Genomic DNA, 26,092 nt, shown 5'->3' on the forward strand with positions numbered 1-26,092 from the left:
ACTAAGTTCAGAAATGAGCTGTTTCATTTTTCCAGTTATTCTAATTTCCCTAATAAGCAAAATAGCAGTAATACTAGAGGACAGATTTCAGGAGTCTGAGAGGGGCTAGTTCTGTCCCAGGGTGGAAATTCCTTTCTAATTTGCTCTTGCTTTTCTCTGTTATTAGAGGACAATTCTCCCCCCTCCTGTAATTTTGACCATTGTGACCAGTAGTGGTCTAACCTATGTAGTTCTGAAAGTCTCCTGGATTTTCCTCCTTAGTACAAAAACATAACGGTAGGATGAAGTTAGCAGACATTAGTGGGACCAGGATTTCATACCAGACTTTCAAAATTTCATCAGGAGTTTCAGGGTGATCCTGAGTTTGCTAGATTTACTATTTACTGGTACAGCATTGGTTTAGCACCCAAAAGGTCTCTAAAAAAAAATAGAGGAAAGAGAAGAGAAGCCTAAAAACGTGCACTCACACACACATACAGAGAACTGCAATTCACACAAATAGCCAAAGCTGAAAAAATTTGGATGAACACCAATCATGAGGTTCCATTCTTGGAATGCAAGTAATGATCGGTTCCTTTCTGGAACCCAGGTTAAGATCTTCTCAGCAAACAGCAGCAATCCAAAGGGAGTTCCCCAAAACTCTAGGAAAAGCAAAAGGGATGAGAACCCAATTACAGACCATTACCATAACATGAGCAAAACAGTTGTGTGTGTGAAATAGAATCTGAATTTACACTTCTGGAAAGGGAGGGCCAGAAACCAGAACATTTTTTTGGACTCAGTGTCACACCTAAATTAATGCAAGATGCTTCATACAAGATTATTTCTTATGAGGACCTTTCACCTTCGTAAATTTGGTATTCTGGGATTGAAGAAGAAAGAATTTTTTACAGAAGAATTACTGGCACAACATAGTGAAAAACTCTAGAGGTTCTTCTTTAGGAACAAGATTTTTCCCCATTAGCAAGATTTTTCTCCAGGATAACTAACAATCTCTATAATTAAATGAAGGAAACTGGTAAAAAAGATGTGAAGATTGCGTGAGATAAATGGGCAAAAATTAAAAGTAACCATCTGGTCCTGGCAGATACTTGAGCTGTGCAATACTATCAGCAGCAGTTGTAAGTTCCTTGGGCAGTTGACATTATTGCCCACAGCTGGTTAGAAATAATCAGCAAAAATTTCATGTGCAAGCCCTGAACATGCCAGTGGCCAACTGCAAATTCCTGTGTCTGGCAAACCTACTTCTAATGTGTCTGAGTCTTCATCAGTTTTGGCTTTTTATACCATAAAAATAAAATAAAAAGAGAGAGAGCAGGTGCACACGGGCAAGAACAACTTCTTTTGTACTTTCAAGTGGCCCCCCAGATGCTACCCTCCCATTTCCCAAATTTACAGATTTAATCAACATACAATGTCCACAAAAAATATGGTTTATTGGTCTAGATTAAATGATGTCAATGCTTAGACACTGTATTTGTATTAACAATGCTCTTGCAGAGGTACACAAAATGATATTTTTCTGCCTGTAATTAAATCTAAACACAGGTAATAAATGACAAAGGGCGTTTGAAGCTTTCCAAGTCACATAGATTTCATAGACTATAAAAGACCTTGCATATCCAATAATTTAAATACAACTTCAACTTTTTGCCTTGCTGAATTCATTTTGTGCTTTTGAGTTTTCTTGAAGCTATAAAGAATTATCAACTATTAAGAGTTTGAGAAAGTTGATCAGATTCGTAACAAAAATGCAGAGACAATCATTACAAAATACTGTCCTTTAAAAGTTATGTCACATTAATTTTGACTCAGAGCATAGCTGGCAGCTGGAAAGATGGAATAACACTATGAAAAAAAATCTATGAAGCAACATCAAACAGGTCAGATGAGTTTTTCCTTTCTCTTTTCCCATCAATACATCTCTCCTTACAGTACCATTGTGTCTGCGCAGTGGATATCCCAGATGTTACATTTCTTTCACATTTGTTTTTGTCTTCAGTGTTTATTGGAATTGTCACTATCCAAATATTTTGGGTAATTTGTATTCAATTTGTATTCAATTTAACCCAACCAAACTCATTGACAGCGAGTTTTGTTGGTAAAGTTGTCCTGAATGAAACTCCAGACACCACTGAAGACAATATACACTATATATGTAATATTTACAAAACATTCCACCAGTTTCACGGCACAGATGGATTAAGGATGAATCCCAACAAGCAATCACATCACTAAAATTATAGATCAAAATCTGACTGCCATTTCTGGCCTCTCCATTTAACACCGTGGGCAACAAAATATTTGTACAAGCAACAGGTTCAATGGATCCACAATCAGAAGAAAAGGATCCAGACAACCATTTAAATACATTTCCATAATAAGTTATATGTATTAAAACCAAACCAAACCAAAACCAGACAAACCCAAACCAAACCCCAGTGTGTCCTGATCCTGGATTGTTCTGTGCACACCAGATCCACTGACTGATTGTTTGCATCTGTATCCTTGGAGGAATGTGGCATCTTCAACCTAAGGCATTAACAACCATGCACATACAAATGCTTTTATGCATATTCCACAATAGACTTTTCACCCACAGTACAAAATAACAGTACAACATAGTGAACAGGCTGTTACACCCTACTTACCATCACCTTGTTAAAAAAAAAATAAAAATCCATTATGCTAATATACAATGAGAATTTTTTAAAACATAAATGAGCAATACTTGCTCAAACAAGTATCATTAATTTTATCAGTGTATTCTCCAGAGTTCTTTATTGATCAGTCAAACAAATATAGCCTAAAACAAAACCAAAACCAAATGAAATTCAGTCCTTCACTGTAAATGAGAAAAGACAAGAGCAAAGTGACTTTCTGGCAGTACCACAAACCATGGACTGTTGCAAACTTAGTGCAAGAACTGGGATGGATAAGAATTGAGCAGCTGAGACCAACCAGCAATCTGCAAGTACACCAGTATTTTGAAACAATTCTAGATAAGCTACAAAAAACCAGTTTCAATCCAGTTGCTGGATTGAACAACAAGAGGAGTTGTCTGGCAGAGGACAGTCAACATCAAGGACTGGTAAAAAACAGTATTAAGTAGGCAACTATGACACAAAATGTAATTCTGCTGGCTGAAATAGCTAAATAAACATTTATCAGTTTATTTAACTGATAATCCAGTTACTATACAACAAGGTAATGAAGCAGGTCCACCCTCTCTCTTACAGAATTCCAGAAGTAACTGGTGGGAAGCTTCAGGAACAGCTTTGCTCTGGCACCAGGTTGTGCCTTCAAGCTGAGCTCTAATATAGAGATCTGCTGCAAAGCCTTTGCCTCATTTGCATTAGCAAAACTTCTAAAAAAAATTTCAAGTCTTCCAATCATATCAAAAAGAGTTTTTATTTTCACTTGCTCTCCCTTTCCTCACTGTTCCCCCAAAGAGAACTTTAATGGTCTCTCATGGAAAGGCACCTCATTCTTTACCAAAGAAGCAAAGAAAAAAATAAAACATGCAGAGTAGTGATAAAATACCCGAATAAAAACGCCAAGAAACGCTGCAGTCAGAGTTCTTCTGGTTCTACATCAAAACCAAAACTAAGCTGCCTGGGCTTTAAAGTTTCACCTGTACTGAGAAGCACCAAAGCTTTCAGAGAGATGTGTGTCCTACCCAAAGATGCGCTGCACGGATCTAACTCGCTTCAGTACAACCAGAGGCTCATTCACTGAATGAGATCTGAGTTCTGGCACCATGTGGTGACACACCAGCTGCTAAAGCAGAAAACCACGAGTCCTGTGAGTCCTTCAGGAAAGGCAACAGTGGGGGTGGGGGAAAGACCTGGAAATATCAAAGATTTCTCCTGTGCAAGAGCACGATTTCAGTTACAGTGGAAGGAAGAAGCCAGCTTACAATGTGACAGGCACAAGCCAGCTTTGGCACTTGTGTTACTGAAAATAATGTGGTGGCTGTCCCCAACTCAGCAGGCAACCAGCTGTGAAGGTTTACTTGCAGCAGTGACCACTTGAGCAGCGAGGCATTTCTTATCCCAGGGAAAGCTTGCTTGCTACCTGTAAAGCTACCCAAGTCCAGCTGTTATGAAACAGAGACATGAGGTAATCATTATTTCCAGAAGAATTAACAGGATGCCAAGGGTGACACACGAAAAATGACAGAGTAAAATTTTAAAATAATGAACACACGTAGGCTTAAAATCTACATTGCATTTTTCCTTTTTAAGCCCTATCCAATGAAAGACAGTTTAACAGCATGAAGTGCAAGTTGTCTTACACTGGCTCAAAAAAATAAAAAATCACTGGAACAATCAAACCCTGAACATTCCTTAATTAAATGGACAAGTCTCTCGGGAATGACATGGGCAGAGGCCATACTTTTGGTAGACCAAACCTGAGCAGAGACTGGATTTTGTTTCTTTTCTGTAAATAGACAAAACAAGTATTTCAAGATACAGCTGAAGTGGTTTCAAAATAGCAATGACCCAGGTCACAATCAGAATTTTGTATATACAATTTGTATTTAACTTAAAAAAATAAAGAAGTTCAAAATACCTCCAGAGAACATTCTAGCTTAGCAAAACGTCCTGTACAAAAGTAGGCCACATCTGTTGGTTTAAAAGAAGTCCACAGCAGTTGGTCTCTTCTTAGCTGACTTAGTAAATGGTTTCTTCATCTGGGGTTCTCTTGCTGGGGTAGCTGTGGGTGACTTCAGCACCCCATGACGAGGTTTCTGTTCAGGATTGAAAGCCACACGGGAGGGTCCTTCTGGGCTCACTAATATACTTTTGTCAGTCTTTTTAAATTCTGTTGAAAAACAAGCCAACAAGTTAAAAGAAATGCAGCTCCTGGAATAACCGGGCCCGTCAAACAACTGTGGAATTGCCCAGCCCTGCAAGTCTGCCCTAGATCCTTAATTCCACTGAGGAGCCTAAGGCTGCAGAGAAAACAAAGAGATGGTGGTGAAGCACATCTCTTAGCAGAGTCCCTTGGAGAACAGGGTCTGCTGCAATCCACTGAGAGGCTGTGAACCATTCCCATGGTTCCACAGACCACCAGAGACTCTGGGCCTACTCCTGAGACACAAGTGTTCCAGCCATCCTGAAGAACACCACTCTTGAGTTTAAAATATGACGATGGCTAAGAAATGTCTCTGCTCTGACTGTTGAACAGCACTGCTCTAGTGTCTCAAGGTCATCCCTTCTGCCAGCAGAGAAACACTTATCTTTCATTTTGTCAGCTGTGTTGTATTAACATAAAGACATGTATCTAAACATACTGTTCTCAATTTAAACTTGACTTACTGCACACCTCATTGAGTTAAAAAATAGCTAAATGAATACATGGAATACAATTCTATGCTATGGAACAAGACATTTATTTAACAGGGAAAACACTGTCTGCTTACAGAAGGGAGGTGACATTTATCTACTCCTGATGATCAATAAACCACAGGCAGCCAAGATAAAAAGGAAACTTTGCTATGTTAAAGTCAGATCTTATCAACACATCAGCACCCTTTGTCCTGGGAAACAAGTGAGCAATGAAAGCTGTGAAACCCACGTTTCCCTCAGAGGTGCCCTGCAAACAGGCAGCTCAGGAGGGCGACTCCATCACTCTGCTGCAGTTTTCCATCTGTGAGGCTCCTTCTGCAGGTCAGTAATGCAGCACCCTGGAATTGCTCGAGTCTAGCTGTTGGGCTGAATGTCCTAAACTTTCCCATCTCCTCTGAAAAGGAACTTGAGGAGGAGTATTGTTCCAATAATTGTAAATTATATACAATTATTGCAACAAAAAGGATCAGAATCATCCTGTTCTAGAGGTGTTCTCTGTGTGTGTATGAGTGCATGAAGCTTCCCCCTCCCTCAGCCACGAGAGAGACTGTGGACACACACATATATATCAGACTCACCAGCAGTCATGTTTTTATTCAAGCCAAATGTGACTTTCTTGCAGCTGGGTGACTGCAGCTTGTTCAGCTATAAAACAAAATGGAGACATGAAATTAAGATTTCTGAGGCAATGCTATGAGTTCTTTTACCTGCATCCCACCAGTGTAAAGCAGCCTACTTCCTTCATCTGATTTGGAACTGCCCCAATCCTCTAGCACTGACCCCTGCTAAGATAGCACTGTTTTTCTAGCCAAAAGCAAACATACTCCATTTGTGGAGAAATCACATACTCTCCTTAATGTCATTACATAATTCAACAACAAACAAGAAGATATTTGTGTATTAAATAGAGTGGCCCCACTGCACTCAGGCCTCAAAGTGCTGAGAGGGCTTGAAAAGATATTACATGTTAAAAAGGTTCAGAAAAGAGGGCAGTCTTTTGAAGCCCTGTGCTGGTAAAATCTCCACAAATGGGAAGAAATGGAGGCTCAAAGTCCCTCTGCAAGACTGAAAGTCAGTTTATGCTTTTGCTTTCTTGCGAAATGAGCAGACTCAGAATGGTGGGTGTTCAACAAGAAGGTAGTTTTAAAAGCAGAGGGGTGAAGAAGAGGTTTCAGAGGTGCCTACAACTCATTTTCTGAAACTCTGGAGCCATATGTGACAGGGAATGCAACAGCATTTCCAGTTTTATCTGCTCATGGTGAGAGACTAAAGCAGAGTGGAAAAAACAGCATGAGTGAGGTAATGGTGGGGCAGGTCTCTTGAGAAGAGACTTGTGCCTGTCCCTCTGTGAGATCACCTCACCTGCAAGGATGTCCTGGTGGAAGAGATGGCGCTCCTGGCTTTCCTGAAGAACACTCCCTTTGGTAAAGTTGTTTTCTCAAATTTTACAAAATCACTCCCTGGTTTTGCTTTCTTTTTCTTTAATGGTGACAGAGCATCACTGCTTTCCTGTGAAGGAGGGAAAGGGAAAAATGCTTCAGTACAACAGTACTGCAATTAACTATACCTAGTACATAAGCTCATCATCGTGGTCAACTCTTAAGACACAATTTTGCAATTAGCACGACTGAAAGCAGAAGTTTAAGGCAAGCTCTGTACAGAAATAGGAAATTGTCAGTGCAAAGCACAGAAGGAAGAACGAGTAACAGATTTGCCAGGCCCATCAAAGTGCAAACAAACAAGGTTTTCTCCATGTGGATGAGGCTGCCTTGCAATTGATCCAGGTCTCCTGCACACAAGTCACTTTTTTTCCTTGAGCAGAAGCAAAAACTATTCTGTAGTACCTCTGGATGCATAAGATACACAACTAATGAATAAATCCACCTTTGGGCTAAGATGGAGACTTTGGAGAAAAAAATAAAGTGGAGTATGAAGTCTTTACACTCTCAGAAATCCAGCTATTGTGTATTGCTTCTAGTTTGCTGCCTCAAATTCATACTCTTGTGGCATTTAAAGTAATTCTTCCCTCCAGCAGAAGGCAATTCTTAGGGCCTGTACTGGCAGAGCTTTCTAACCTGCTGCCTACAGACTGTGGACCAGTCAGATACCTGTGGATTACTGTCCACAGTTATGCTTTACATCAACCTACAGATGTGAAATTCCACAAGCAGTTCACTGACAAGCTGTGGAAAATGTCCAGGGGATATGGCCTCTTTTGATTTGAAAATCACTTGTGCTTTCAGTAAAGTGAAAAATCACAAGACTTTTAGCTTCCTGAAATCTGGATACACCTGTGAAATAATGCTGATCTTGTCTGTTTTTTCCCCTTCTCCTCCTCCTCCTCCCTCTCAGGATTTGAAGCTAATACTTTGGAGGTGTGTGTTGCCCTTGAAATCAAGAATCAAAACATGCCCCTCATTACTGGGCACAAGGCCAGGATTACGTAACTAAAACCAGGAAATAAAACAACACGTTATTCCTCAAGCAACGAAAGCAAAATTAGCAAAGCTTTATTTCCTCCGCATTTGCGCCTTTTAGCTTTACCCTGCCCTCCTGTTTCTTACCCAATACTCTCACTCTCTTCCTGACTCCCAAATATCCCTCCTTCTCTCCACCCCCCTCTGCTCCCACTCAACACACACAACCACCTGGACTGAGGCTGTGCTGCTGCTTTTCCCCTCAGTGCCCACGTTAATTTGTGCCAACAACTCATTTCCCTGAAGTCTGCAGGAACTTCTTATCTTGAATCTCTTTCAGGTCTTGGAGCCTGTTGGTCAGTTGCAGCAAAGTTTTACAGAAATAGATGGGGGTGGCAGAATCATATTTTCTTAGAAATCACATTTTTATAGACAAAGACAAGGTATGCAACATGGAATATTTAGGCTACAGGAGACAAAGCCAATGGTTCCTGCTTTGGAAGCCCTGCAGTGAAAGAAATGCAGTTTGCACAGTGGGGAAATAGAAATGTTTTTGGTTCTTCCAGCTCAGTACTTTACCATCAAAAACCAGAAAATGCCAAAGCTATTTTATTACTGTTTAAGCAATGTTTCAAGATGCATTTTTTCTCCCTTGAAGGGCTGAGGAGTTATACTAAGTTAATTTACCAGGCTGCATTACTTAACTAATCCTACAGTTTTAAGTCGGAGGTGAGCTGATGGGCTGGAAACATGCACTTTTAAGTCAGAGGAAGATGGAGCTGTTTTGTATTCAGAATCTCATTTATGTTTTATGAATCTTCTTTCCACTGAAGTGAGGCTGCCAGCAAGACTTCCAGGAATGTAACTGAACCCCTAGAAGTGTTAGGGTGAATATGCACATGGGAAGTGAGCAGTTAAAAAGAGCTTCAGTGGCAGGGGTGGGGACAACCCCTGCACTCTCTCTTTTAGCCACACTATCAAAAATATACAGTGAAAAGTGCTTTTTGACTCTCAAATCACTGAGAAAAATCAACCTTATTCTACTTATTGCCAAGAAGAAAACAAGGGTGGGAGGTAGAGGCGGGGGAGAAAAATAGGTTGTTTCCAAAATGCAGTGCATACATTTTTGAACCAGACTACAATCAGACCTTCCTAATGAGAAAACACTGCCTTTATAAGAAACTGGACTGCTCATAAATATGATCATACAGGCACTGATAACATTAAAGGTCACAGTATCACATCCTCTATTCCATCTTTCCCCAAATGCTTTCCCCAGACAGCCCCATCAGTTTGTTTAAGATGGAGAAGTGAGTGAGCAAAAGAAGCCACTCCTGGAATTGCTGTGGGCAATTTCACAAGGAGTTTATACTAATCTAAGTGTGTGCTGCTGCTGCCAAAAGGATGCTCCATCTTCCCATTTCTCATTGTTTTGCCAAAATACGCCCTTTGTGAACATGCTGTAAGACCAACCAGAGACACAATGTAAAAGAATAATTAACCCAGGGACCAAAAAAAAAAAACCACAAAGAAAACAAAAAAAGAAAAAATAAAACAAAACAAAACAAACAAACAAACAACACAACCCCATCCTGTAACATCCCAAATTTCAGCTAGATGGGTTCTTCAAGCTGAGTATCTGGCACAGGTTTTAGTGTCATTGCACAGGAGGGCATGAGACTGTAGCAGCTGTGGATTTCTAGGGAATTGAGCTTTTTTTGGTGACAATGCATGATGACATCAGCATTCAGCCCACGGAGCCCCACACTCAGTAAGCTAAAGCCAAATTTGAAATTGAGCCTGGCAGCTCATGAAGAAGGCAGAGAAAAGCATGAGATGTACATACCCCTTTCCTGCTTTTCTTGCATGCAGTCTCCAGAATCCCATTGGCTTCGACAGAGTTTAGCACCTCTTTCACTTTTCTCTTCTTTTTCAAGGTTGCTGCATTCTGACTGGAGACTTTCATCCCTTCCAAGCCAACAAGCTTTGTCTTTGTCTTCAATGTGACCTTTCCGGAGGGCACAGACTCAGACCCTGCATTTCTTGGCAGGGTCCCCAGCAATCCCTCCTTGTTGGGTTTCCTGTCACTTTGCTGCAGGAGGGGATCCCCATTCACCAGGACAGCCCCTGCCTTCTGTTTCTTCTTCACAGCCTTAGGAGTTAAGGGTGTGACAGATGGGCTGACACCCTCTGCTGCACTGGCATTAGCTGGTCCATTCTGACACGCTGGTTTTGCAGGAACGTTCTGTACTTTTGGATTCATTTTCTTCAGCTGACTCTTTTTACTCTGTTCTGCGTCGGTCGGACTGTTCTGTGCAGAGATACTGTGATTTTCTCTGGTGTCAGTTGCTACATTTGTGGTCTCATTGGCCTCATTTAGTAGCAATTTCTTTTTCTTCCTCTCCTTGATATTTTCTGGCACCTTTTCCTGGCTAGAAACATTAGATCCAGATGTTTCAGCTATTCCCTTCTCACAATTTCCATCAGCTGTTCTAGGATCAGCATTTGGGCTGTCCCTCTTCTTCCTTTTTTTCCTCTTCTTCTGGGGAACTGATGGCATCTTCACACTTGACAGCTCTTCTTCATCCTCTAAATCCATCACAAAAAGAATACCATATAACACAGATGTGAAACACAAGGTACTTAAAACAAGTTAATTCTATCCTGTTTTTGCTCTTTTCCTTTTCTTTTGAAACAGGTGTACCATCTTCCTGCTATCAGCCCTCACAACAGTTTTACAGTTACAGTTGGTCAGGACACTGCAGTCCACTGACATCTGTCCTAATTAATATTCTGCCAATCTTGCCTTGCCACAGCTAACTTCTAAACCATTCCCTGTGGCAACCCTATTTTTTATAGCAGTATTTCTAGAAAGAGTTGTTATTACCCACCTGTTAAGCCCATCATAAGGGCAACTCAGGGGTTCAATAGTTTGGTTGGATATTTTTGGACATGGCTGGGCATGTGTCACATCAGTACAAGCCATGATGCTACAGATACTTGCACCTTGTTCTCAGTAAACCTCTTCACCTTTCAAGAAACACCCTAAATCCTTATATTCTAACAGTCATCCTGTTTTAAGACTGACATGTTTCTGTTTTCCTACAGTAAATGCAACTGCTCAAAGGAGCAATGCAAACAACTGCTTCCAGTTCTGCTTCTGATAGAAATTTTTGAGGTGATGCTTGCCTCAAAATTGGTCAGAGAATTCCCACCACTTTCAAAGATAACTTAATTTCACATTTAACCTTCATCGCAACAGGATACAAATCAGCACATCCCGAACAACAGTGTTGCCTTCTTCAGAACAGCTTGTATCTGACACTTGGCCAAACTGCTCAAGTCATTACAGATTGTCTCTCTTCCAAATGTTGATCTTGCCTTACCTTTTACTTTTTCCAACTCGCTTTTTTTCCAAGGCTTGGCAGCTTTTTTCTTTCGCCTTCGCCTGCTGAATTCATCGTCGTCTTCATCTGTAGAAACATCTTCAGGAATATCTTGGGGGAAGATTCCTGTTGAGGAAGGATAAGGTATCAGAAAACTAATAGTTTTATTTCTATGAACAGTTATGCTGTTCCTATACAGCAGAACTCCCACAGAAAGAAAAAACAACTCCTTTATCCCCACTCAACCTGAAGGAAAATCACTCGATGGATTCCTATTTGTTTAAGTAAAAATAATCATCTTTTATTTAAGGACAAAGTATGGGGTTGCTCAAATTGTGAGGGGGATTTGGCCATCTCACCAAAAACATGTAACGTATCTTAAAGAGATTTAGAAAAACCACAACCCCCTAAAATAATATTCTTGAAATACATATTAAAAAAAAAGAAAAAATATTTCCAATACACATGGTATTGGAAGATTATATATCCCTTAATGGAAAGAAACTACTGTCTCTGTCCTTACCTTCTGCTAAGTCCTGGAACCTGAAGGTGGGGAGGGAGGGACAAAAGAAAAAACAAATCAGTATTACTGGTTTAGTACCAATAATAACAGTAGCATAACAGTATCACTGTACTTACTATGATTTTGTCAAAACAGGAACAACGTATTTTGCACAGGAAGTTACAAAGAGCCCATTCCAGAAGAGACCTGCCTCAGAAATCCCCAAACTCAAACCAAACCACCGAAACCACTGAGAAAACAGCAATTTAACACTTCTGTATCTGTGCCTTGCATCACACACAACCTGATGTCACATCCTCCAGCACAAACCCACCCTGTGCAGACAAAACCTCAGCTGGCTGCAGCTGCACCAGTGAGGAACAGCAGCACAGGCTTCAGGCAGCTCATGCACATCATCCAGGACTGTGACCTGCTCTCGTGACATTGTCACTGGGACGACTGAGGGTAGACAGAAAGCAAAGTGATAGTTGTTTAGGACAGAGTGGCACATGTAAGGTGTATTTCCAAGGAACTCACTTTTTGACCAGCTTGTACAGACGCTTTCTGTTCAGGGAAGGTGTGTTCTTCTTGCTCGCTAATTCAAAGAGTTTGTCAGCAACAGCCTTGTAATCAAACTGTCAGAAGGGAAGTACAACAACAAGTTTATTCATGCAAGATAACCCATGTTGCATTCAATACTTCAAGTATTGAATTCAGTAGGTAGATTGTAAAGATATACATCTTTAAACAGCCACTTCTTTTAAACCCAAAATATTTTTCTCTGTTGAAGTTTATGCCCCCTTCACACACATATATACTGACTTTTCCAGATTGTTGCTTCATTAACAGAACAGGTGAACTCAGTATCACTGTCTCAGATGTTCTTAACCTTATTTCTTGCTCAACCTACTTCGAAAGTCCCATAAATATTTAGCTAAATATCAGATTTAAAGTGTGTCACGTCCTAATTCTTGCTTGAAAGCCACAGAAGCACGAAGTGTATCTGCCTGCATGTGTGTTTGATGGGTGGATCTGTCAAAAACACTACACTGCACTGGGTCTAGAAAACCCAAATTGTAGCATACTACTATTGCTCCTATGTATCCCATCATCCATTACTTTTGCCCTTATTGTCAATGAAACTCAGAGCTGATTGCTTCACCACCCACAGTGACTTGGCATTTAACTCCTGAAACAGGAAGGGAGAGGCAGAAAACAGAAGGCATGGGAGAGAGGAAAGAAGAATTTAGAATTTAGACTTGGATTTATTTTACTACAATTCACAGAGTACACATTACACTAACATCATCTTACATTAAATCAGAAGGGAATTAAAATTTTGTAATATTTATCCATTAATGCCCTTTATTTTTGCACCTTTTGAAAGGGATGGGAAAAAAGAAGAGAGAGGAGTATTAATAACAGAGCAAAGAAGCCACAAACCTGAAGAACAGTCCCGATCCCATCCTTAGCATTTTCATCAATATCCTCTGTTTTTTCAGAGCTCTGCACTGATTTTCTTGAAAAACATCTGTCTGCAATTATAGAAAAAAGACTGAGTATTAATGCTTAGTTTGTTTGAGATAGCAAATCCAAAAGTGCAAGCTTTGTTAAGCACATTTGGAGGGAAGACAGGAAAACACAATTATCCTTACAACACCCCGAACAGAGCAGAAATGTATTTTTGAGAAGCAGATTTTTCAATCCTACCAAGTCTTACCAGGGCAACTTAGAACCTCTTCCTCACCTTTGGTTTCAGGCACCTCCTCCTCTTCCTGTTTGTCTTCTTCAGAAACATCCTCCTCGTCACTGTTGCTACCCAGTTCTTTCATCAGGTCCTCGATGGCGAAGGGGGACTGATCCACAATCAGCTCGAAGATTCCAGTGGCTACAGCGTTCAGCAAACTCCGACTGTGTGAGGAGAGAGCAGGCACAGAGCTGAAAGGCAGGAGTGTAAACACCCTCCCCTCTCACACCAAAAGAGTGGAAATTTGAGGGGCACAGAGAAAGAAGTGGAAGAACATGTTACTCCCTAAACAGAAGTCCTTCAATCCAAACAGTGTCCTGCTGGTGTCCCTCTCTTAAATTTCACTGCTTATATGTTGCTCTGTATTACATTGCAACAGCTCAGCTGCTCTGTGGATGTTAAAAACATAAAATAACTAGATATATTAACCAACAGAAGTTGGTTATAGTCCTTATAAATCCATGATTACCTACAGCTTTGATAAGCACAAGTTATCTTCAAATGACTGTGCACATGGCTGGTAAAATACCCTTCTTTCTCTACATTCTGAGGTTAAGACTCTTCTTCAATCCATTTATTACCATGTGGAGTGGTAAATTCAGATTTTATAAATTCTTAAAAAATATTTTGTCTTTTCATTAAACTTACTCTTTTGATTTGGCAGCAAGTCTGCAGAAAGGTTCAATGAACTTGAGATTCTGGTCTGCTGTGAGCTGTATGATGAGAAAGAAAAAAGCAGTGAGTACAGTAAATATTGTATGTGTACACTCAAATTCCTTGCATATTTGGTGTTTGGGGGATCTTCTTTAACAAAGTCTTTCACTATACTAAGTCCAACTGACAGGAGTATTTAGGGACTTTTTGTTACCACTGCTACCATTAACTTCCAGATATTCCCTGGAAGTATTATAAAAACAGTGACTGTCCTGCAGATTTTAATCTGCTGAGTACAAAAATATAACAAAGCTTCTTATTTTAATTATGGAAACATAAAGCAGAGAAAGCTTGAATAATTTCATGCACTTTCACAAAGAAGGTCTGTAGCAGATAAGAATAAGATCTGAGTGTCTCTTAACTGGACTCCTTGGACCAAAACCCTGTCAGCTCCAGTAGTGCTAAAGATAAATATCCTTCCCTGAATTCAATTTATGAGCATCATCTGTGATTTCAAATAGTCGAGGGGACTAACTCCTGAGGCTTCCTGTGAGTGGCTTAGCTACAGTTTTGTGTCTGTGGAGCTGCAGAAATGATTTGGGCTCCAAGTACAGGCACTTCTCTGTTGCAGAGATTTTTTCTCTCACGCTCCACAATCCAGAAGCACAAAAGCTGCAGGCAGGATTGCTTGCAATACTGCAAGGAATACAAATGGAAAATTGCTAACAGCTTTGCCCATTGCTAGGAGAAGTATCAGAGGCCAGAGACAAGGGAAGGTAACTGAGCAGGAGCCTGGGATGAGTGTGGGGCTGCAGGCAGAGTGCAGGGACAGGAGAAATGCTCTTTGGAAGACATTCAGCAGCGACAGCTGCAGTAACAGGCTTCCAGTTGCTGCAAAACTGGAACATCAGCCAAAATTAAGGGCAACTGCAACAGTAACATACAGCAGAACAAGACAGATTGTCACCAGCAAACCCGACAACTGGATGTGGAGGGTAAACTGCACAATGCACAGGCAACAGTAAGAAAATATCAGACAGCTTTCAAAGCTCACTTTCTTCCTCTATTTAGGTGTTACACAACGAGCCAAGAGCAGGCTTGATGTCAGGTTTTGCAAAAGCGAAGACTGGAAAACATGTTCACACAAGGGAGAAGACACTAAGTCCCTTCTGTTGAAACAAACAAATGAGAGTGGTCTAACTTTTCTGTTGCTATTTCCAACCTCAATTTGGAGCAGCATAGCAGTACTCAGGAACTTGAGAGAAACTACCATATTCTCACTGTCAAAAACATGAATAAAAGTAAAAGCATAACTTGTAGTAAGTCACTTTCTTCATACTTATTCAATGTGTCTAGGTTACAATTAAAACTGTTAAAAAATACATGATGTAAAAATGACGTTTCTTCTAAAATGTTGCATGCTATGGTTAACATTAACCAGGAAGAAAATGACAACATATTTTCTAACCTCCTTTGCACCAACTTTAGCCAATTCATCCAGATAGATATCAATGAAATGTAACTTTATCCCACTGGGAGAATTGCTGTCTGGGTCCATAACTTCTTTCATTAGTAGCTGCAGCAATGGTTCAATTAGACTAAAAAAAAAAAAAATTAAAAGAGAAAAAAAAGAAGAAGATATTAATATTCAATTGCTCATGCTTTATTTGCCTTGAAAACAAACTCCAATCATTCACAGCTTTACCAGTTCTTTACAGTTCTGGATGGATATCCAACACTCATGAGAAATAAATCCAGAGGTCAATTTTCACATCTTAAAGCAAACTTTGAAAAAGATAGAACTCCTTACAATCTAGATGATTTACAGCATCAGACAATCCACTCAACTCAGTTTGCTGCAATGAAAATCACTCTTTTAGAATTCACACCTTAATTTGGGCTGAAGTTTATTATGCCATGTTATTGATGGATAGGAGGAGGAATTCTGCCATTTGAGCAGCTGTCACATGCATCCATCCTTGATGGGCAGCACCTTGTACCCTTCCATTTGAAGATGGAACTCTCTGCCACTGTTAAAGCTGGGTCTGGCATTATTGTGAATAATTAAAATTGCCCTTGTTAATGATGAATAAGAGAAAGCTGTAGGTGGGAAGTTGAGGTGAACATAGATAAGGGAAGAGAAAGGGTATCTGGAAAGAAAGGGAAGAGAATGTGAAAGAACATCACTTGTTCAGATAGAAGTTGCCAATGGTGGTAAAGAGAGGGAAGTGAATAAAAGAAAGAAGGAAGTAACAATAAAGAGAATTCATTCACTTGGGTCTGTGAGGGGAAGGATGCTGCAGTCAGTGCAGTAAAATTCAAAGTGACACGCCTCCATTTTCCTTTTTTCTAGAATCTACCTATAGATGCACAAATGAGACCCGGTTTCTAGATACAGGACTTCTTCTACATAGCCAGAGATGTCAGTAATTTTCCTTTATTGTTAGACATGATGATAGGAAAGGAAGAGAAGTCCATGAAACAATCTCCATTTTGGTCAACACCCAAGGATTAAATTTAATACTGAACCTTCTCAAACTCATTTCAACTGTGCAGTTTGCTTTTGTTAAATCATGTTATTCACTGTCCCTTACAGCAAAACAGACTGAGAGCTAAACTAGGCATAAAAAAAAATCAACATTCCAATAGTTCAAGCCAGAACTGACTGAGATGTGTACGAGTAGCTCTGTGGCTCAGTTATTCACTTCTGGGGTACCAACAAATACTGCTGGAGTGACACTGCTCAGAGACATGCTCTCATTGCTGCAGCTGAGCAGCACTTGGGACTTTTTCCCATTTCCTTTTTGTGCATTTGGGTTTTTTTTCTTTTCTTTTTCCCAAGGCCTATCATTGCTATCTTTCAGGAAAGTGAACCTATTTATATTCCAAGATTTCTCCCGTGGCGTTCTCTGGCACTTTCTACAATTTTGCCCAGAACAAACGTTTCCAGTCCCAAAGAGAATTCAAAGCATCCAAAACCATAAAGATTATTTCAGTTTAATACACCTTCTTTCAAAAGCATTTTAAAAGAAAAGAGAAATGAAAGACATGCCAGGCAGCTTCTAGGCTCCACTAAGGAGGGAAAGGCAGTTCTTGAGCTCCCTCATTCTGTAAAGAAAGGAATCATGAGATTCTCTTCCCACACTGCCTCCACTGGTGTTGAACAGCCTTCAGGCCATCCTTCCAGTGGAAAAATGGAAGCCAAAGCCATAAGAAATCTTGTCAGAGATCAGTTTGGGTGATCATGTCTCTGTGTGTGGGGGAAAAAAGGCTTTGGATGTATCAAACCCCCTCCCACACCTTCTGCTCCTGTCAAGGAACATTTTCATCTCCTCAACCTTTTGCATTTACTCAATGCAAAACTAAGGTGGAACAGGAGGAATGTGGGGCACTTTAGCTTTGCATTCCTTTGTTTTTCCACAAAAACATGCCTGGATGCATTCCACATTTCAGAAGGCAAGAGAGATAGGGTAACCTTGACAGGAGGTTATCAAGCACTTTCAATTAGAAGCTTAAATCTCTCCATCAGTTTAAAGACAGAAGGCTTAGAAGTGGCACAAGAGCTCTAGACAGGGCAAGTGACTGCAATTATTTGCCTTTCGATAGAGTATAATACAACCCAAATCACTGATGTACAGAATAAACAGGAAGATAGTTTACAGTTAAGGAGTTCTGCCTTATCAAAAGAGAAGTCACCATGATTAAACACAGTAAAATAAAAATAAAAAAAAAAAGTCACAACCCATCTAAACAAACAAACGAAGAAATTCCTTTTCCATATTTTCTAGGATGAAGGTTCCCTGTCTAATCTCTCTGCAGATGATATTGTATCGATAGTTCTTCTGGCTAAGTCAGAAAATTAAATACACTAAATATTGTATTTAACTTGAGGAAGTGTAACACCTGACTATGTTTCTAAGCTACATAAGTGATCTGAAGAACAAATAAACCTTAATGTTAAGACTCCGTAACAGAGCCACCGATGGAAACGAAGGATCTATTAAATGAAAATATATTGGATAAAAGGTAAATTGGGTGACTTCTTTATGATGCAACTCCATTCAGGAATCTCCTTACCTTTCATCCCATTCATTTCTTTTCAGCACTTCAAAGGATTGTCTCAAAATCAGACGCATCAGCTGCAAAGTACAAAGTTTGTTATACACGTTGTTCATGAAAACAGGCAAAGGAGTCACTGTCAATGAAATATGAACAGACTTCTTAGTAAACCTCTTTGTGGCACAGGGTGGAAGCTGCCTCATGAACATTCTGACAGGCTGGTCTATCATGTAAAGCAACAGAAGGATGCTGTGAAGCTCAAAAGGCAACAAACTATTTTCATATAGTAAGCACAGAAACATCCATGACCATTTCCACTATCAGCTTCCTCTTGCTCCATCATCCTGATTTCTCCATAAGTGCTGCCAAATCTAAGAACACTCATAGCTTCAACTGAAGAAACAACATGGGACAGATGACAACAATAATAATTTAATTAACTTGAAACTTGCACTAAGAGACAGTCATATGTAAAATAGCTACATTCAGCTGGCTCAAAACACTTCACTTACTGAAATAACTGGTATCTGCTAACACTGTGAAACAAAAATCAGCAGTGAATGTGCTGCAATTAACTTTTTTCAAAGACAAAGATTAATGGGATTTTGTTCCTTAGAAAAGCAGGTCTTTTAAGATTCTTCTTTCACTGATTTTACTGCTTGTTTTAATATACTGTTTCCAATAGAATGAATTCAGACAGCTGAATGTACTACACTGGATACTTTAATGGTAGAAAATTGAAGCTCTAGTTACAATTACTTTATACAGAGCCATAAAGAAGTCTTTAAGCAGTCTGATCTAAATAATTACGTTGGTACAGTGCCCTTTGAGATTGATTTGTATATGGAATATAAATACTATGAGAATAATCACTATGTTATAAAGGCAGACAAGAAAGCACTTGAGCACTATACAAACTGCAATGGCTTTTAGATTTGCTGTGGTGAGTGTCAGCCTTTAAAACAAGTATCTTTTGCAATGGGTCATGAAGATGGTCCCTTGTCTCTTACAAAATACATAAATGCACATACAGGCAAACCTGCCTTCCAGCACACCACCACCACCACCACATCTCTTCTAGGAGAAAAACTTATTAAGTAAAACACAGATTTATATTTTAGATGTGCTGTTACCATGTAGAACTTATCGAGGCGCAGGCTGTCAATCCCATTCCACTCGCGGCTCATCGTCTGCCAAAATGTCTGCAGGAACAGGTGTCCTGGGAGAGAGTGGGGGAAAAACACCTGCATGTCTGGCACAACAGGTTATCTTGCTAACCTGAAAGAATCTCAAGAAATCCCTTCCATGTGAGAAAGGGACGCAGTTCCCTAGGGAATTGCCCAGTGACAGGGACGGAGCTATGGAAAGACGTGCTTGAGACTGGTATAAGAAGTCAATTAAACTTGAGAACAGCACAAGAAAAGACACACATCTACTTATAAAGTGTAATTATGGGACTGCTTTGTATCCATTTTGTGTTTTTTGGTTTTTTTTTAAGTAAAGTTCCACTTTCCCAATAGTTTTATTCCTTACTAGGGGCTTGTTTTGATAGAATAAACTTCTAGCAATCAACACATTTATTTCTGTATGAAACTGTAAATCAAAAACCCTCAGCAACTGTAATTAAAATACTTCCAATACAGTTAGTCTTCAGATGTAGTAACACCTGAATTTTAACAAAAATATTTAGCAAGTAATATTTTCACTATGAACAGTATAAAAATTCTAGTCAAATTCACACATAACAGAAGGAAAGTATTACATGGAAAATAAAATTTTACTGTCAGTAAGAGTTGCTCAAAAACTGGATCTTTCATGACATCAAACAAGTGAGAGCAAAATATCCATTCTGCACCCTTTTCTATCCGTGCAAGTTTTAGCATTGACTGAGCACTCTATTTCAAGTGCATTTTGAATTATTAGAGGCTTAACAGTCACGAAACAAGGTTGGTTTTGAGCAGGAAATACACAGAACAGTCTGTGCAGAATGGAGAAGCAAGGGAAGAAGTTTGTTTTGCTATCCATCCTGCAAAGTCTCCCCCTTATCACACTGGAGATACAACTCTTCCTCTGCAACAGCCACAAACAAACTGCATTTCATGCTTCCCTTAATGCAATCACACACACCAGCTGGACAAAAAGGAAAGGAAAAAACCAAAGTGCACCCCTATCTGTCTGACTATATTCTGGCACTGTGATAGTGGCCTAAAAATCACCAAATATTAAAGTACCTTAATAAAGTATTAAATAATTAAATAGTACTTACGAGCTTCTGTATTTTGAAACACATGCATAAGCTGTGAGATATTTGCTGCGAGTTCCTCCTAAAAGTAAATAAATATAGTTAGTGTAGCATGTGTCAGAGCTTGGTCTCCTTACTAAAGAGTCAACCAGAAAAAACAGGAAGTAAAAATTTCACGAAACATCTCTCAAAATGAAAAATATTCTCTCAACAGGTGCTTTAGTACTGCAGTCATCCTTCCACTGGGATTAGGTCAGTTTGGAAAAGAAGTTTCAGGAGTATCAAAACCTGTCCATTTCACCAGATCTCTGCACAAATCATCTTTCTGACAGCAGACAAAATTAAACTAGGAGGAGGAAAATCCCGTGTATTTGAATTAACAGATGATATAAAACTTTAGGGGCACTCTTCTCAGATAGGTCTTTGTGGAGCCGTCTGTGCTGTGTGTGAGATAAATGTTCAGATGGACAAGTGATCTGAAAACTGATGAAGTGAGGTTACTGAGAGCTGGGACTCCAAAACCAGACACACTCAAGCAAATATAGAAACAGTTACTATACCTGTAGCAGAGGTTTATCCTGCATCCACATACAATAGAAGAGGCCCTTCCATATTTTCAGCAGTTCTTCCTGGCTGAAGCCACCTACAGTACAGAAGAAGTTGGAATGAAATGAAAAAAAGCCCTCCATTTTCACGAAAATATTTTCATGCAGTTCCCTGCTTTCTTCTCTGGTTTTGTTGTATCTCCTGGGTAAATGTTGGTTGCTGCTGTAAACACACCAACTGGAAGGCAACTTGGCATAGACCAGTGATTCCACCTGGTGCCAAAGTAAAAAAGATTTCAAAGAAACCACAGATGAATACCAAGATAATTCTGATAAATCTCTCTGGCATATTTTTAGCACCAAGTCTAAAAGACATTTTTAATGAGGGCATCATAACTATTTTTGCAAGAGAGGTGATGTGTGAATCCTCAAACATAACTGATGTGGCTTTTTGGTTTGTTGGGGTTTTTTTATGTAAATTCCCACTTTCCCAATAGTTTTATTCCTTACTAGGGGCTTGTTTTGATAGAATAAACTTCTAGCAATCAACACATTTATTTCTGTATGAAACTGTAAATCAAAAACCCTCAGCAACTGTAATGAAAATACTTCCAATACAGTTAGTCTTGAGAGGTAGTAACACCTGAATTTTAACAATAATATTTAGCAAGTAATATTTTCACTATTGACAGTATAAAAATTCTAGTTAAATTCCCACACCAAAGAAGGAAAGTATTACATGGAAAATAAAATTCTACTGTCAGGAATAGCTGCTCAAAAACTGGATCTTTCATGACATCAACTACGTTCCTGGGAGGTAAAATTATAACAGTATATTGTTACAAGGCAGCTACAATGACCTGCTACAGCTATTTTCAAACTATGACCTATTAAGTACTCCCAAGTAATTACAAGAAAATCACTTTAGAAAGGTAATCATCTTCAGTAAGCTCAAATCTGCTCCAAAAAGATCACTGTCACTTTTGACAAACTTTCAGGGGTCTCTCAACCAAAAAGCCTGAGACCCAGTGCTAGATCTAAATTGTGCACCCCCTCCTTGGACCAACTCATTTGAAAGCAATTATCAGTACTGCATCATTGAGACAAAAAAACTACAAACACATTAGTTGAATTGTCTGCAGTTGTGCTTGGTTAAAAGGAAAGGAAGTAGAGCTGAGTGAGGGAAATATGCAAAATGCTATGTAGGAAGCAACAAGTTCAGTAATATTAAGCATTAATTATGAATTTAACTCTAGATTTGACAGTAATGGTAAGATTAAATATGAAACAATTTAGTTCATTATTTATTAAAATTAAATTTTGAAATATTAATATTTTAATATATTTCAAAATATTGAAATAATAAAATTAATAAGATTTCTTAACAGAATTATATGCTATATACATATTGGTAAGAAGCAGGCTGAACCTCACACGCAGCATTAACCCTGCAGAGACATGAGACAGTCATTTGCTGCCCATAGAGATGGCTCAGGAGTTCATAGAACTGAACCATAAAATCATTCACATTGGAAAAGCCCTCTAAGATCATCAAGTCCAACCATTAACCCAGCACTGCCAAGGCCACCATGTCCCCCAATGCCACATCTTTTAAATCCCTTCAGGGAGGGGGACTCCACCACTGCCCTGGGCAGCCTGTTCCAGGGCTGGACAAACCTTTTGGTGAAGAAAACAGACTGTCCATGAGGTTGCTTTTCATACATAAAGGGCTTTTTAAAGTGTCCTGGGCAGTCCTGTGTCCATTTGACATATGATTTTAGCCAAAAGGTTTCAGAACAAATTTCTTATCCTACTCACTCAAAAAGTAGTTTCAAGATTTGTTTTCTGTTTTTCAACTTTATGTGCCGTCCCCAGCCACAGCTGGAAAACAATAATCATTCAAGAAAGGTTACTTTAGAACCTGAATGTACTGTTATTAAAAACCACAGTGCACAAAACTGAAGGCCTTCTTTACCTTAAAGCTACTTGGAGAAAGATTTTGGATTTAGGGCATGACTGTAACTCTGTCCCCCAGTGTGGGGGCTTGGATTAGTAATGTTACTCTCACTGACACTTTAATGCAAGCCTTGTCAGCATTTCTGTTTGGCACTTAGGCTGCTTTGACATTGCTACCATTAAAATTATTGCAATTTTTCCTATTCTAAGTAGTCTCCAAGGATGAGATCCACGCAGTCACATTTCAGTGGAAATTATATAAATCCCTTCTAGATCTGGGTCCAAGTAAGTGCAGCTCTGTCAGACAGAAAACCACCCAGCAATCTTTCCTCTTTTACTAAGTTATTTCCCTTTACTATTCTTTCATCAATTCATTTATAAACACACTCTCCTATTTTTAGTGGCACAGTACAGCATGCTCTTCTCCTTCAAGGCAGCTAACAAGAAAAAAAAAAACAAAAAGGATCCCTTCCAAGGAATAAGGTGCTCATCCAAGCTCACCTGCACACATAATGACTTCAGTAGTTCTATGCATTCCACAGAGTTTAATTTCTTGCTGGAAATTAAGAGCTCTGGCTCTCTGAAGAAGTTTCCCCAGCACAGACCACTCTGAGCAGTCCTACCAGTGAAACACCTGACTGAGGTGAACATCAGGTGAACTCCAGCACTTCCTTCAAAACTCAGCATGTTCTCAACTCCTCAAGTTAGGGCATCTTACCTGGGCTGCCAGCTGTGAGTCTCATCCTCTCAGAATGCTGGATGGATATAAGGCTGCTAATTAATAAATAAATTTTAAAAAAATTCTCTCTCCTGAACATGCTTTCTCTCCAAGCCCAAAGAAGTAAACCTTTACTTCAATACTATCAGCTTGATTAGTACTTAATAGTAAGTAAATCTAAGAGCTCTGGAACTAAGTCACCATTGTTTCCTACTCATTTGCATGTCATGGTGTGCTGACTTTAGCGTGCAAAATGTTCACATCCCAACTGAGCAGTTCCCCACTGGTGGTGTCATAATGTCTTAAGGGAGTAGCTGCACCTGCAACCTCTTCCCTCAGTTAGGGCATTCCTGTCCATCTCGTGGCTGCTTCCACAAACTCAAAGGAATCTGCACTTTGCAGTGGGATGCACAGAGCACTACTGAACACAGAGAAGCCATGAACAGCTTAGGAAGTCTCCAGAGCTAAAAACAGCTAGAGGGTCAGAAAGTACTTGGGAGGTATATGATGTACACTTGCTTGTACTAGTCCCCAGGCTATCCCTAGGTCTTTGATAACTGTCAGAAATGGGATAATGGGCTGTTTGGCTCCCTGGCCTGACCCTGTAAGGCTGTTCTATGTGCCCTTCCCTCTGTAAATGTGGCTAATGGGTCAAATACTATTTGTGTAGGGAAGAAACAACATCTATTCCTCAGTGCCTTTTCAAGGAATTGACTCAGCTCCAACCAGCATTCCAGGTGCAGTTTAGCTCATGGGGTTAGGTCTGGGCTAATTCCCCAAAGCCAAAGGGGTGTGGAGGCATAAACCTCTGTAACAGTTTCCCAAATGCTGCAGGAAACTTTATGAGGTCAGACTCAGTGCTCTGAAATTGCTCATGACCAGCTTCCCTTCCTCATTGTGTCCAGCTTATACCATATTGTGCTGGAAACAGCAGTCCAGAAACACTGGAGATGGCCAAGATCCCTTGGGGATCTCTGCATTGTGCTCCTGATCACTGCAACAGGAAGGTTTACTGAGCTGAATCCATGACTTCACACAGTGCTATGACTGACCTCATAAGCTTATAAAATATAGAAATATAAAATATTAAAGTATAATATACACATAAAAAGATAAAATATATACTTATATAAATAACATATGTATAATATATACCAATATATAAAATATAGACATACTATGTAGTAATATATAATTTAAATATATATATAATTAAATAATGTATAAAATAGCTTATAAATATATATTTTACATAGAAAATGACAATTATTTATTTATATATTATATATTATCTATGTTATATATACTTTTATAGATAGATAGATAGATAATATAATATAAGGTTATAGGAATAACCTGCATCCATGTGGAAAGAGTGCACAGGAGGCACTTTCAGGTGCAGGCAGCTTCAGACTGGCATTGCCAGATTCAAACTGTCTCCAGGGACATCACTGAACCCTTGGATCTAAGGTGCCAGTACACAGCTCCAAGTAGGACTTTTGGAAAAACTTGGGAAAAAAAAGCCTTTGATATCATGAATGTGGAGGTAATGAGTAACCCAGACGGGTAACACAGAATCAACAGCAGTTATACAGGTGCTGAAACACTCCTGAGCTTTCCTCAATTCCCTCCAATGCTCCTGAACATGACTCGTGGAAGCAGGCAGCCCCTACGTCACAGAAATAACTGAAAATAAAACTTTATGCTGCACATACGGGGCGGTTTCCAGCCTGAACCAGTTCAGTGCATTTACATCCTGTTCCTGCGAACGGGAGCACATGAGCCACCCCGCTCCCATCCCGGGAATATTAATGCTGCCAACAAGACCTTCCCGCGGTCCAAGGGGATCTTCCCCGAGCCCTCCAGCCTCTCCAGTGCCCGGAGACACTTTAGTGGGTGAGGAAACACGAGTCTTTCCGCTTCTCTAGGGGCAGCTGGGGGGATGCTGGGGGAGCTTGCGGCAGCAGCGGGGCGAATACTTCTTACTGATGAGATATACGCGTAAAAGTAAAAAAAAATTAAAAATCAGAAATAGAAAAAAGGAAAAATAAATAAATAAATAAATAATAAAAAAAAGGGAAGAATAACAACGAAAAGAACCCACAGGAGGCGAGTCTCGGCCCTCCGCACACACGTGGTTCCCTCTCCATCTCGTCCGCCAGCCGGGGCCGCCGCTCCCCCCTTGCCCAGACGGCACCGGGGCCGGTCCCAGACCCCTGTCCCGGTCCCAGATCCTCATCCTGGTCCCTGTCCCAGTCCCCCCACCCTGAGCCGTACCGCCGGGGCGCTGGGTCCGCACTCCGATGTAGCCCCGCAGCTTTTTGAGGGCGCGGTCCCGGATGCGTTTCTCGTTGGCGGCCAAGCGCTGCGCGAACTGGACCTCGGGCGGCTGCACGGCGGCGGGAGCCATGGCCGGGCCGTGTCCCTGTCCCTGTCCCGTCCCTGTCCAGCCTCGTCCCGTCGCTATCCCAGCCCGTCCCGGCCGGGCCCGTCCTGCCCGCGCCGCGCCGGG

At 40.2% G+C, this 26,092-nt stretch overlaps 1 protein-coding gene across 1 annotated transcript; it reads right to left on the minus strand.

The window, feature by feature from the left end:
• Positions 1 to 1,417: 1,417 nt before the first annotated feature.
• RRP1B (ribosomal RNA processing 1B) lies at positions 1,418 to 26,067 on the minus strand. The gene is made up of 16 exons (XM_027688935.1): positions 25,858 to 26,067; positions 20,922 to 21,004; positions 20,386 to 20,443; positions 19,253 to 19,338; positions 18,138 to 18,199; positions 15,529 to 15,658; positions 14,055 to 14,119; positions 13,407 to 13,570; positions 13,103 to 13,194; positions 12,197 to 12,294; positions 11,681 to 11,700; positions 11,158 to 11,283; positions 9,618 to 10,360; positions 6,717 to 6,863; positions 5,933 to 5,999; positions 1,418 to 4,827 (listed from the first exon to the last, which is right to left on the minus strand). Exons 1-16 carry the CDS (start codon positions 25,988 to 25,990, stop codon positions 4,637 to 4,639), a joined length of 2,265 nt encoding a protein of 754 aa, XP_027544736.1. The 5' UTR covers positions 25,991 to 26,067; the 3' UTR covers positions 1,418 to 4,636.
• Between the last annotated feature and the right edge of the window lie 25 nt (positions 26,068 to 26,092).

Source organism: Neopelma chrysocephalum, unplaced genomic scaffold (assembly GCF_003984885.1).
Source record: "Neopelma chrysocephalum unplaced genomic scaffold, ASM398488v2 Primary Assembly neopelma1_76, whole genome shotgun sequence".
Classification (NCBI taxonomy): domain Eukaryota; kingdom Metazoa; phylum Chordata; class Aves; order Passeriformes; family Pipridae; genus Neopelma; species Neopelma chrysocephalum.